Source organism: Microcaecilia unicolor, chromosome 1 (genome assembly GCF_901765095.1).
Source record: "Microcaecilia unicolor chromosome 1, aMicUni1.1, whole genome shotgun sequence".
Classification (NCBI taxonomy): domain Eukaryota; kingdom Metazoa; phylum Chordata; class Amphibia; order Gymnophiona; family Siphonopidae; genus Microcaecilia; species Microcaecilia unicolor.
In genome coordinates this window covers 218663515-218676181 of record NC_044031.1, presented here as the reverse complement: position 1 = coordinate 218676181, position 12667 = coordinate 218663515, and the positions used below count along the sequence as shown (strand labels likewise).

The following is a 12667-nucleotide window of genomic DNA, read 5'->3' as shown; positions in this document are numbered from 1 at the left end:
TAATGTAATAATTTAATAAGGACATTTATATTCTGCTTACCTAAAAAATGGTTCAAGGTGGATTACAATTCAATTTTAAATTTATAGCAATAATTCCAGTATTCAAATTTTCAAAGTCCAATAAATCAATTCCTTTTAAAATCTACCTACATGGATGTATGTGTATATCTAGCTATATAGATGATCTAGTTCTATATCAAAATTAAAGCATATAAAAATTTCAAACGAAGGTAAAAATCTATTAACACATTTACTCAAATGCTCTAGAGCAAGCCAATACAGAAAATATTCAATTGCACAACTTTGAAGTCCCTGTGGAGCTCATTTTTGGAAGAGAAACATCCAAAAAGTGTCAAAAAGCAGCATTTGGACATATTGCTTCTCAAAATGTCCAAATTGGTATTTTCAAAACTATTTTGCATACATTGATCTATGCAATTCGTCTGCAGTGTGTCCAGATCACAAGGGAGTGTTTCAGGGGCAGGCTTAGGGCATTCCTAACACTTGGACATTTCATAGCCATAATGGAACAAAATGAAAACGTCTAGGGCTAAAACTGCCAATGTTTTGATCTAAACTTCTTTTTAAAAAGGTGCCCTAAAAAACAGATGACCACTGAAGGGAATAAGGGATGAACCCCCCCTTTACTGCTTCCACTGGTCACAGATCCCCTCCTACCCCCCAAAGATGTGAATAAAAAATACCATCCTCTGACAGCTTCAGATGTGTTATAGCCAGTTCTATTAGAGCAGCAAGCAGGTCTCTGGAGTAGTGTAGTGGTCGGTGCAGTGCAATGTAGAAAAAGGGACCCAGGCCCATTTCTCACTCTACCTGTCATTTGTGGTGGAACGTGTGACCCCCCCCTCCAAAACTAACCAAATACCTACTGTACCCACATATAGGTGACCCCTTCACCCATAAGGGCTATTGTAGTGGTGTACAGTTGGGGGTAGTGGGCTTTGGAGGGCTCGGCTGACAAGGGGGTAATGGTGAGATGTGTACTTGGGAGTTTTTATATGACGTTCATAGCAATGTCCCCTAATTGCTCTCCTGGGATGTCTACTAAGATTGCTGGCTCCTCCTACATTTCAATGGCTTGATTTTGTGTGTGTTGCACTTGGACTTTTTTTTTTTTTTTTTTGGAAAATGGGCCAAAAAGATAAACGCACAGAGCACAAAAACATCTAGCATGTGGTCATTATAATTTTTTTTTTAATGTTTTGCTGTTTGAAAATGGCTGTTTCTTATTTGGATTTATGATGTTTAGCGCAAAACAGCCAAAGTCTGACTTGGACATAATATCAAAAATGCCCTTCTATACACTTTATATGTAAATGTATGCAAAAGACTTTCATATGAAATTACTTTCAGTGCAGGAAAGACCGCTAAAACTAGTTTTTACTTTTGGGATTTTTTTTAAAACTTCTATTTTAGCACTGACACTTAAGGATTGGAGTAAAATGTTAAGTGTGAGTTGTTTTTGTCTTCATTTTCATTTATTTCCCATAGAAATTTCAGCTTCGGCACTAACAGACCTGGAATCCAAAAGGTGGTGACACCTTCACCCCCCCCCCCCCCCCCCCCACCTGATGCCGAAGACCAGAACCCAGCCCCTACTAATACCCCCTTCCCTTTATATTCCCTTCATTATGTCTCCTGCATCCTATGCTCATCCACTCAGTAATCCTTTTTTACTGTGCCTCCTCGTTTTCTAAGCCCACCACCTCACCCACAATGCAGTCACCGTATAGGACCTCTGTGAGAGACCCTTGTATACTAACCTGCCTGCAGTGTAGCTGCTTCTCTTAGTCACTGAACTGAGGTGATCTGGTTCCATTTTTAAAAATGATCGGGGGAACAGGATCCAGTTTGTAAGACATGTTACTATATGGGGTCTTTAAGAACAGTGGTTTTCAAACCTGTCCTAGGGATCACCAGCCAGTTGGGTTTTCGGGATGATATTAATGAACATGCATGAGATGAATTTGCCAGTTTGTCATGTATATTCATTAGGGTTATCCAGAAAACCCAACTAGCTGGTGGTCCCCCAGGACAGGTTTGAGAACCACTTAGCTCGGGAAGAGAATATTAGATGGTGAATGTAAGAGAGTGGGGATCCCATTTCACAAGATACTGGATTAGAGTCTCTCTTTTTGTATTCGGTGGTTAGAGGTATGTGTTAAACTAGACTTTTACTTCTAACTATTGATGTAAACATTACTTCCATTTTAGCACACTTTTTTTTTTAATTTATAGAAGTCTTTATTAAATGTCATTTAGACAAAGCAAACCAAGAACAGTGCATAACATTTCACACCATAACAAATCTGCAGTAAATGTAACAAAATACCAGATAGTAACAAGAAAAACAGCACTATTCCATCATCCAATTATACTTCAGAATTTAACAGTTTTTTGAAAAGTTATTTAACCCCTTTCTTGTACCTTATGGAATCCTTAATCCCCCCCTCTCCCCTCCCTCCACTCCCTCCCTCCCCCCCCTCCCCCCCTCCCCCCCTTGCATTTCAATTAAGTAATTATCCAGAACAAGCATTCAAGAAAGATCTCCATACTTTTTCCCACTTGGGCAGGGTTTTCTTTTTAACTGCTGTCAATCGCTCCATCTCACATATATAATGCACCTTTGTAATCCAACCCACCAATGAGGGTACTAGTGGAGATTTCCAACTTCTGGCCAGGTTTATACGAGCTGCCTGTAAGGCCCCTCTCACCATATACCATTGGCTACTCGTTAAACCTGTGGGTCTCTGGCCCAGTAAGAAGATTAAAGGATGCCACTGCACAGATCTGCCCACCCAGACCTGAAGGCGAAACCGAACTCCCCTCCAGTATGCTACAGCTTTAGGACAAGACCACCAAATGTGACCCATTGTCCCCTCTCCTCCACAATTTCTCCAACAACTCGCTGTTACATTAGGGAACATTTGGTGCAATCGTTGCGGAGTAAGATACCACCTATAAAATACCTTAAGCGAATTTTCCTTAACAGCCACTGCTATAGTGGATTTCAAGATACCCTTCTCCAATTGCAACCATTCCGTGTCAGGTAAAGTGAAGTTCAGCTCCTGCTCCCATCTTCTACGATGCAAATGGGCAGGTTTTAATTGTTTCCCCAAATAGCCATAAAGATAAGTTATCAATCCACGTGTACTGCGAGAGTCCACACACACTTCTTCTAAGGGATGGACCTCTCTCCTTCGGCACTCCACATATGCGGGTTCTTTCAGAAAGTGTATTAATTGCCCATAGGCATAATGTTCACAAGTGTGAAGCCTATAGTCCGCCACCAATGTCTCAAAGGGCACCACCTTTTCACCTACATATAGTTGACCGAACATTTCCACACCCGAGGTAGCCCATTTACGAAAAACCGTATTCCCCATTCCCGGGCCAAACATAGGATTGTCAACAATCGGGGCCAACCCCGACACAAGCGGTCGGCGCTCTTGGAACATTCGGTCCCAATAATAGAATGTAGCCTGTATCATCGGCGGAAATCGTTCAACCTGTCCCCTATATTTAGCCGGTAGCCACATCAGGTGCCCCAGTCTACGAGAACCAATCAAGTCTTGTTCAAGATGGACCCATAATTTATGATCTGCCCTTCGGAACCATTCCACAGCCGATCTAGCCTGCGCTGCACAATAATACCAGTACAGGTTAGGCACTCCAAGACCTCCCTCTCGCTTACTTTTATACAAGAATGCTCTTGGCAAGCGTGGTCGTTTCTGGTGCCAAACAAAACGAATCAGGCCATCCTGAAGCTTAGATATAAATGCCCTGGGGACCCGCAGCGGCAGCACCTGGAACAAGTATAGCAGACGAGGTAGTATATTCATTTTAAGTGCAGCTATGCGTCCCAACCAGGACAATTCCAACGAGTCCCATCTGTCTAAATCCCTCAGGACCTCTTTCTGAAGAGCTGGATAGTTAACCGCAAACAGGTCCGCTAGGTTCCCAGGGATCTGTACCCCCAAGTATCTAATGTCTCGGTCAGTCCACTTAAATGCAAAGGAGGCCCTCAACGCCTCCATACGCTCCTGCGTTATCCCCACTGCTAATCCCACAGACTTCCCCGCATTGAGTTTATAGCCAGATATCCTAGAGTAGGTTCCTATCTCTTTCATTAAGTTTGGAAGGGAAACCACTGGATTAGTTAAGGACAGGAGCACATCATCCGCAAATAGAGCGATCTTATATTCCTTATCCCTCACTCGCACTCCAGTTATATCCACATTCTCCCGAATGGCAGCCGCCAGGGGCTCCATCGCCAAAGCGAACAGCAGAGGCGACAGAGGACATCCCTGACGAGTGCCACGGCCCAGTTCAAACATTTGCGAGTTACCACCATTCACTCTTACACAGGCCCGAGGCGAGGTGTATAGTGCCTGAATCCATGTTCTAAAACAAGGACCAATTCCTACTCTATTCAAAACCTTATCCAGATATCCCCAGTGGACTCGATCGAAGGCCTTCTCCGCATCCAATCCCAGTAACACCACTGGCAAGGCCCTCGACCGAGCCACAAAGAGCAAATCCAGTGTTCTACGGATGTTGTCCAGAGCCTGTCTGTTTGCTACAAAACCAACTTGGTCGGGGTGCACCAGGCTAGGCAGCATATCACCCAATCGATTTGCCAGGGTCTTGGCCAATATTTTTACGTCGGTATTGAGAATCGAGATGGGGCGGTAAGAGGCGCATTCCGTATTATCTTTCTCTGGCTTTGGTATCACCGCCACCCATGCTTCCATCATCGATGGCGGGAAAGGCGCACCCTCACGTACCGAGTTAACAACCAACGTCAAATAGGGTGCCAATTCTCCCCCAAAAAGCTTAAAAAACTCATTAGTAAATCCATCTAATCCCGGTACTTTCCCCGTTGGGAGTGCTTTAATAACTCGAATTACTTCCTTCACTGTCACCGGGGCTTCCAACACTTTTTTCTGAGAGTCAGTTAGCGCCGACATACCCAGGTCTGCCAAATATTGGTCAATGGCTTCAGTCTGTACAGCAGCATCCTCCTTATAAAGGTTCTCATAGAAGTGGGCAAACCGCTCTCTAATCTTATCTGATGTATGCAGCATGGAGCCCCTAGCATCTTTCATTCTCAGGATGTGTCTATCTGCCCTCATTTTCCTTAATTTAGTGGCCAGCAACCTGCCTGATTTATTGGTAAATTCATAATGAGCTTGTCGCAGGCGTGCATTTACAAACTGCAAACTCTCATCATGTAAAGCTGCGAGCTCCAATCTTATTGCTTGCAGTTTGCGGAAGTCAGCCACTGAGCCATAGGCCCTATACCTGTCTTCCAGGGCGCCTAATCGCTCCATGCACTGAGCTAATCGTACTTTATGAGTTCTAGATCTTTGGCTTGCACATTTTATGAAATAACCTCTAGATACAGCCTTAAATGCATCCCACACTATACCCAGTGTTGGCCCTGAATCCAGGTTGATATCAAAGTACTCCTTCAACACAGAACGAAAATTAGTTACAATTTCTGGGTCCTGTAGTAAACAGTTGTTAAAAGTCCACCTTCTATCACGCATCTCTTCCTTCAAGGAGGAGATTATTGTCCACACAGGGGCGTGGTCTGAAATTGTCGTATGTCCTATGTATGATCCCCCCCCCTCTTCTGAGAACCCCTTATCCAAAAAAATATAATCCAGTCGGGAGTGAGAGAAGTGAACATGTGAATGAAATGTATAGTCTCTTCCCCCCGAGTGGTCAAGTCTCCATACATCATAAAGTCCCATAGTCGTTACAAAATTCCCCAGGGCTTTGGATATTCTATAGTCATTAGGGGAGGGTGCAGTGGTCTTATCCAACCTAGGCTGCATAGTAGCATTGAAGTCCCCCGCCATTATCACCTTACCCCGAGCAAAGTTCTGCAACTCCTTCTGAAGGTGTAGGAAAAATCTCTCCTGTCGTTCATTGGGAGCATAGACACTCGCCAGCGTATATTCCTTAGTATCCAGCTTAACATGCAAGAATAAAAAACGACCCTCTGCATCCCTCTTGGAGTGCAGAAGTTGCATCTGTACATTTTTGTGGAACATAATAGCCACTCCCCTTTTCTTGACACCTTTCACATCAGAAGCATAAAAGATTTTTGGATACTGCATAGAGGTCAGCAAATGTTCATGCTTTTTATGTAAATGAGTTTCTTGTAAGAATACCACTTGAGGACCCATTAACTGCAATTCCTTAAATAAGGAATGTCTTTTAAATGGGGTATTTAAACCTTTGATATTATATGTGAGGATTTTAAAGTCAACCATCTACCTCATTCTTTGTGGAACACTCTCTGGACAAATAAAATTTTTGCTGCTCCCCTATTTCCCTTGACTCCCTCCTATCCCCTCGAACTATCTGTCCTTTACTTACCCACTCCCTCCCTCCCAAAATTCCCCTCCTCCCTGACAACCCCCCACCAAACAGCGCATTAAGCCACTGAATGGGATAGCAGAGGAACAATGACCCCGGAACCAAATGCATATCCCCCCAAACCCTCCACCCCCCCTCCCCCCCCCCACCTTTAATTTTAATCTTTACATTATCCTTCTGCTTTCACACCTCACAAAACATTTAAATTTGAGCAAGGCAAGCACCCTTTGCATATTAACAGCAATCCAACTTTTATCCAACCATATCAAACTACCAGTCTCAAGTTCGACTGCTCGCTGCATTCTCCACTCTCTGCCACTTTTGGAATTTTTTCTTGGTAGAGGGTGCCATCGCAACCGGCAAGGTTTCTTTAAGAGCTAGGCCAGCCTCGTGCAGATATTTCCACGCAGCTTCCACCGAACGGCAGCGGAGTTGTTCCCCTTTAAGGGTAAAACAGATTGCAAAGGGAAAAGTCCATCGGTATGCAATTTTCTCTTTCACCAAAATCTCAATTACTGGCTTCATTGCTCGCCTCTGAGTTAAAGTAAACAAAGAGAGGTCTTGGAAGATATAAATTCGGGAGTCCTTATATTGTAAAACCGGGTTTTGACGAGCTCTCTGCCATAGCTGATCTTTAACCGCATAGGTGGAAAAACGTACTACAATATCTCTTGGTTTAATATCTCTGGGTTTACCCAAAGCTCTATGTGCACGTTCTATTCCCAGTATTTCAGCATCAAAGGTCTCGCCCATGAGTTGCTCACACAAGGTCCGCACTATAGCTGGAACGTTCTCTTTGTCGCCATTTTCCGGCACTCCTCGAAATCAAAGATTCTGGCGACGTCCGCGATTTTCAATATCGTCGAGTTTGTATTTCAAATCTTCAGCTTGTGCAGCTAAGTTAGCCACATTCACTTCCATGACCTCGTGCTTTTCCGCTTGTTCGTCGACTCGCTCTTCAAGCGTTTCAACTCTGCCTCCGAGTTCTCTCAGATCAACGCTGAGCGCGTCCACGTGCTCCAGGATCTCGTCCTTAGAGGCGCGAATCTCCGCTCTTATTGCCTCCAAACACTTTAAGTCCTGCGTGCTCTTAGGTTTAGCTGCACGCTCACCTCGTCCTATTTGTGAGGAGCCCGAATCTGACCCCGAAGACTCCCGTGCGGCAGGGGAAGCATGGCGCGAAGAGCCCCGCGCTGACTTTCGGACTGCCGTCCGTTCGCTGTCTCGCGGGACCGCTGATGTTTTCTTGCTCATTTTGCCCCTCAAGGTGTAGATAAATCTCCGGGAGTCTTACAGATGTAGTTTTGAAGGAAAATATAACGCTTTTGCTGTAGAAAGGCGGGAAGGTTCGGGAGCCAGTAGCTTAAGCGGCCATTCAGCTCCGTGACGTCACTTCCTCTCCTCCATTTTAGCACACTTTTGAACTTGAACTTGTTTAGTACACAGTTTTAACTTTGGCGGTAAAGTAAAAATCTACTGTTGTAAGAAAATAAAATCTGCATTATAAATCTAGTACTTTCTGTGTCTACTAGTCTCATTACATTGATCCCAGTGTTTTCTTAGTATCTGGAAAAGTCATTGCTGGAAATATTTTGCATATGACTGGTTATCCCAAACCCATGAGCTCTGCTGCCGCCCAACCATATAGACCAGTATATTTCATAAAATTGTGTGAAACTGCTGATTCCTCAACTATTTTTTTTTAATTTTGTTTTTCAGTTGGTTCCTGGTGGAGAAGGACCTGAAGTGTAAATCGATTCCTTTCATCTAGCAAGATTTTTTTTTTTTTTAACCATTGAAGAGTGTGTTTTATTTTTGCAAAAACTGTCCATAAAGTTTCCTACAGAAGGGAAAAATATGCTGAAAATGCAGACTTGAAAATTAAAATCATGATTGTTTGAAAAGAAAGACTTTGTATTTTCCACAGAAAAAAAAATACATACTTTTTTTTTTTGTTATACATAAATCTTGTCTTCAACATGTGTATTATAGGGGGTCATTTTACTAAGCTACGATAAAAAGTGGCCTTAGCATGCCCTTGCGTGATTTTTCCCATACACTATTTATACCACAGCCAGAAAATGGCTGATTATGTATCAGTGGCCATGTGCTAATGTTGCCATTAGCATTCAGCCATTAAAAAAAAAAAAAATTAGCATGTGAACACTTAAGGACACTACTTATTTTGTAGGTGGTAAGGGCTGATGTACTAATCCTGCATTAACCAGTTAGTGTCCGGTTATGTAGCTAGTGAAGGAATGCCCACTCTTCACCCCCAGATATGCCCCCTCCAACAAGGATTATTTTTTAGCTTGCACCAATTTGGAACTTACCACAGGAAGCCTGAGTGTGTCTCATAGCCATTTTAAATTGTGGTATGTGCCTGATAGCACTTACTGCAGTCTAGTAAAAGGGCCCCTTAGTTGGGTTCTGGTGTATGTTCTCCAGTGTTCTCTATACTATGGAAGCCAGAACAGTAATATAGATAATAGATATATAATACACAGAAACACAAAGATTCTGTATTGGAAATCCAAGCAGAGGTGGGATATATGCATATTCAAAAGCGTGGATTAATGAGACAAAGTCAACATGGATTTAGTGAAGAGGAATCTTGCCTCACCAATCTACTACATTTCTTTGAAGGGGTGAACAAACGTGGATGAAGGGGAGCCGGTTGATATTGTGTATCTGGATTTTCAGAAGGCGTTTGACAAAGTACCTCATGAAAGACTCAGAGGAAATTGGAGAGTCATGGGATAGGAGGTAATTTTCTATTGTAGATTAAAAACTGGTTAAAAGATAGAAAACAGAGAGTAGGGTTAAATGGTCAGTATTCTCAATGGAGAAGGGTAGTTAGTGGGGTTCCCCAGGGGTCTGTGCTGCGACCGCTGCTTTTTAACATATTTATAAATGACCTAGAGATGGGAGTATTTAGTGAGGTAATTAAATTTGCTGATGACACAAAGTTATTGAGAGTAGTTAAATCGCGGGAGGATTGTGAAAAATTACAGGAGGACCTTACGAGATGGGGAGACTGGGCGTCTAAATGACAGATGACGTTTAATGTGAGCAAGTAGAAAGTGATGCATGTGGGAAAGAGGAACCCAAATTATAGTTACGTCATGCAAGGTTCCACGTTAGGAGTCACAGACCAAGAAAGGGATCTAGGTGTCGTCGTTGATACGTTGAAACCTTCTGCTTAGTGTGCTGCTGCGGCTAAGAAAGCAAATAGAATGTTAGGTATTATTAGGAACGGGATGGAAAACACTAAGGATGTTATAATGCCTTTGTATCGCTCCTTGGTGCGACCGCACCTCGAATATTGTGTTCAATTCTGGTCGTCACATCTCAAAAAAGATATAGTGGAATTAGAAATGGTGCAGAGAAGGGTGACGAAAATGATAAAGGGGATGGGACGACTTTCCTATGAGGAAAGGCTAAAGCGATTAAGGCTCTTCAGCTTGGAAAAAAGGAGGCTGAGGGGAGATATAATAGAGGTCTATAAAATAATGAGTGGAGTTGAACGGGTAAAAGTGAAGCGTCTGTTTACACTTTCCAAAAATACTAGGACAAGGGGGCATACGATGAAGCTACAATGTAGTAAAGTTAAAAAGAATCGGAGAAAATGTTTCTTCACTCCACGTGTAATTAAACTCTGGAATTCGTTGCCAGAGAATGTGGTAAAGGCGGTTAGCTTAGCGGAGTTTAAAAAAGGTTTGGACGGCTTCCTAAAGGAAAAGTCCATAGACAATTATTAAATGGACTTGGGGAAAATCCACTATTTCTGGGATAAGCAGTATATAATGTTTTGTACTTTTTTGGGATTTGCCAGGTATTTGTGACCTGGATTGGCCACTGTTGGAAACAGGATGCTGGGCTTGATGGACCTTTGGTCTATCCCAGTATGGCCATACTTGAGTAGGTGACACATGTAGCCCTATAAACCTAGCAAACGTAAAAAGCCAACTTGGAGCTAGAGCATGGCACACCAGTAGGATTTGAGCATCAAGGTGGAAGCACATTTTAGATCATGCATTCCAGTATTAAATGAACTTCTTTCTAGAGGTAAAGAGCCACTCCTGGAGAGGAAGTGACGTCACGTCAGCGAATGGCTGAGTAAAAACGGAGCTCCCGAGAGCCAGCCGATCAAAAGCAATAATTAGCGGTAAATAACTTAAAAATTCGATACCCGAAACGGGGATCCGAAGGCATAGCGAGTGACCTACCGGATAATGGCAGCGAATCGGACAAAAGAGCCAAATCTGTCGGCGTTTTCTTATCAGCAGCGTCAGAGAACGACAGAGATGCAGGGGGAAGAAAATGGCGCCCGAACGATAGTAGCGCACCAAAATCTCAACGACCCCACTCAGAGGGAATTAATGGAAGGTGAGCGCGCGGCCACTCCAGAGATTTGGGATAAACTGTGCGGCTGGATAGAAGAAATTAAAACTGGCATTAAAGAAATGCGCCAGGACTTTGCACAGCTAGGATCAGAACTCAGGGCGGAAATAGCCGAACTAGGAGCACGTGTAGCAGAAACGGAGGTGGGAATGGAGGAATGTGCTGAATCTGTTTCTATATTGGAGCAGCAAATGAAAGATCAAAAAGCAGAGTCAAGATACTTAATGGATAAAGTGGAAGATCTTGAGAACAGGAGTCGGCGTGCAAATATTAGAATCAGAGGAGTGCCAGAGTTACCTGAGTATATTGATTGCGGGGTGACCACGCAGGCGATAGCGGCTCAAATACTCTCTACCCCAGATGAATCCTGTTTACCAGTATCCATACGCTTGGAAAGAGCGCACAGGGCGCTGGGGATGAGAAAAACAAATCAGCCAAGGGACATAGTTGCCTGCTTCTCAGAATTTCGGCAAAAAGAGGCGGTAATGAAGAAAGCCAGAGAGGTCGCCCCGATAATATGGGAGACATTCCCCATTGAAATTTATCAGGACATATCCCCAGCAACGTTGAAGAGAAGAAGTGAGCTGAGACCACTAACAGCTAAGCTGAGAGAGGAAGGGGTGTCCTACAAGTGGCAGTACCCCTTCGCCCTTACATTTGTACAAGAAGGCAAACAGCGTCGAGTGACCTCGATAGCAGAAGCGCAAGAATATTTGAATCAACAGGGTGAAGGGGAGATGCCTCACCAGAAGGAGAATACAACCAGATCGCTGCCCAACAAGACGAAATGGCAGAGAGTGTCGCAGGGGAGAGGCCGCTTGAGAAGGCAGCAATCGGGGAAACAACTGGAGGAGAGAAATGGAAAATGAGGAAAGCGGCCACACCCCGCATTGGATTTACAAATAAAAAGAGAACAGAACATTGAATATAATGGGACACTTGATAACGTAAGAAATGAAACAGAAGAAAAGGCTGAGGGAGAGATGGAGACGACACTTCCTCTGCTAGAGACATGCCTCATGGTGGTAATGGGGCTTGTCGGTATAGGAGCAGGGATAAGGGGGGAGGGGGGATAAGGTTGCAGGGGAGAGGGAAACAAGCATGGTGTGGGCTGGCCAAACTGAAGCGAAATAATGAGAGGTTGTATAAATGTTTAAATGTGTTACGTTAAATGTTAAGGGATTAAATACCCCTGTAAAGCGTAAGAAAATGTTTAAAGAGATGATAAGGTTGAAAGCAGACATAATTATGATCCAGGAGACTCATTTGAGAAAAAAACATGAAAAATTAGTTAATCACAGGAGATACCCTATACAATTTCATGCGGCTAGCATTAACTCACAGAAAAAGAGGGGGGTTTTAATGGCTTTTTCTGATATGACTCCGTGGAAAATAATGAAAAGTATAGCTGACAAGAATGGTCGTTACCTACTGGTTGTGGCATCCCTATATAATAAGCAATACACCTTTATCAATATATATGCTCCAAATGAGGGACAGGAGAACTTTATAATTGAACTAGAAGGAGTGTTACAGAAACATGTACAAGGGATAGTGGTCATTGGGGGGGATTTCAACCTCACAGTGAATCCTGCACTAGATAACTCAGCGGGAGGAGCGGGATATGCAAAGAATGATAGGCAAGCATTAGTAAAATTCATGGCTAGATGGGGGCTGGTGGACCTATGGCGAGAAACACATGCCAGAGAAAAAGATTATACCTATTACTCGCCTCCACATAAATCATACTCTAGGATAGATATGTTCCTGGGGGATGGGATAGTAGCAGGGGCGATGCGCAACATTAATATAGAACCCCGTACATGGTCAGACCATGCTCCAGTGGTAATGGAAA

At 43.4% G+C, this 12667-nt stretch overlaps 1 protein-coding gene across 1 annotated transcript in view; it reads left to right on the top strand.

The window, feature by feature from the left end:
• LSM5 (LSM5 homolog, U6 small nuclear RNA and mRNA degradation associated) overlaps window positions 1-8332 on the top strand; it is a 40118-nt gene extending 31786 nt beyond the window's left edge. The window contains exon 5 of the mRNA XM_030204362.1: window positions 8128-8332. Coding sequence (XP_030060222.1) covers window positions 8128-8160 — 33 coding nt within the window. The 3' untranslated portion in view covers window positions 8161-8332. The remainder of the gene's footprint in view (window positions 1-8127) is intronic.
• The last annotated feature ends 4335 nt before the right edge of the window (window positions 8333-12667 follow it).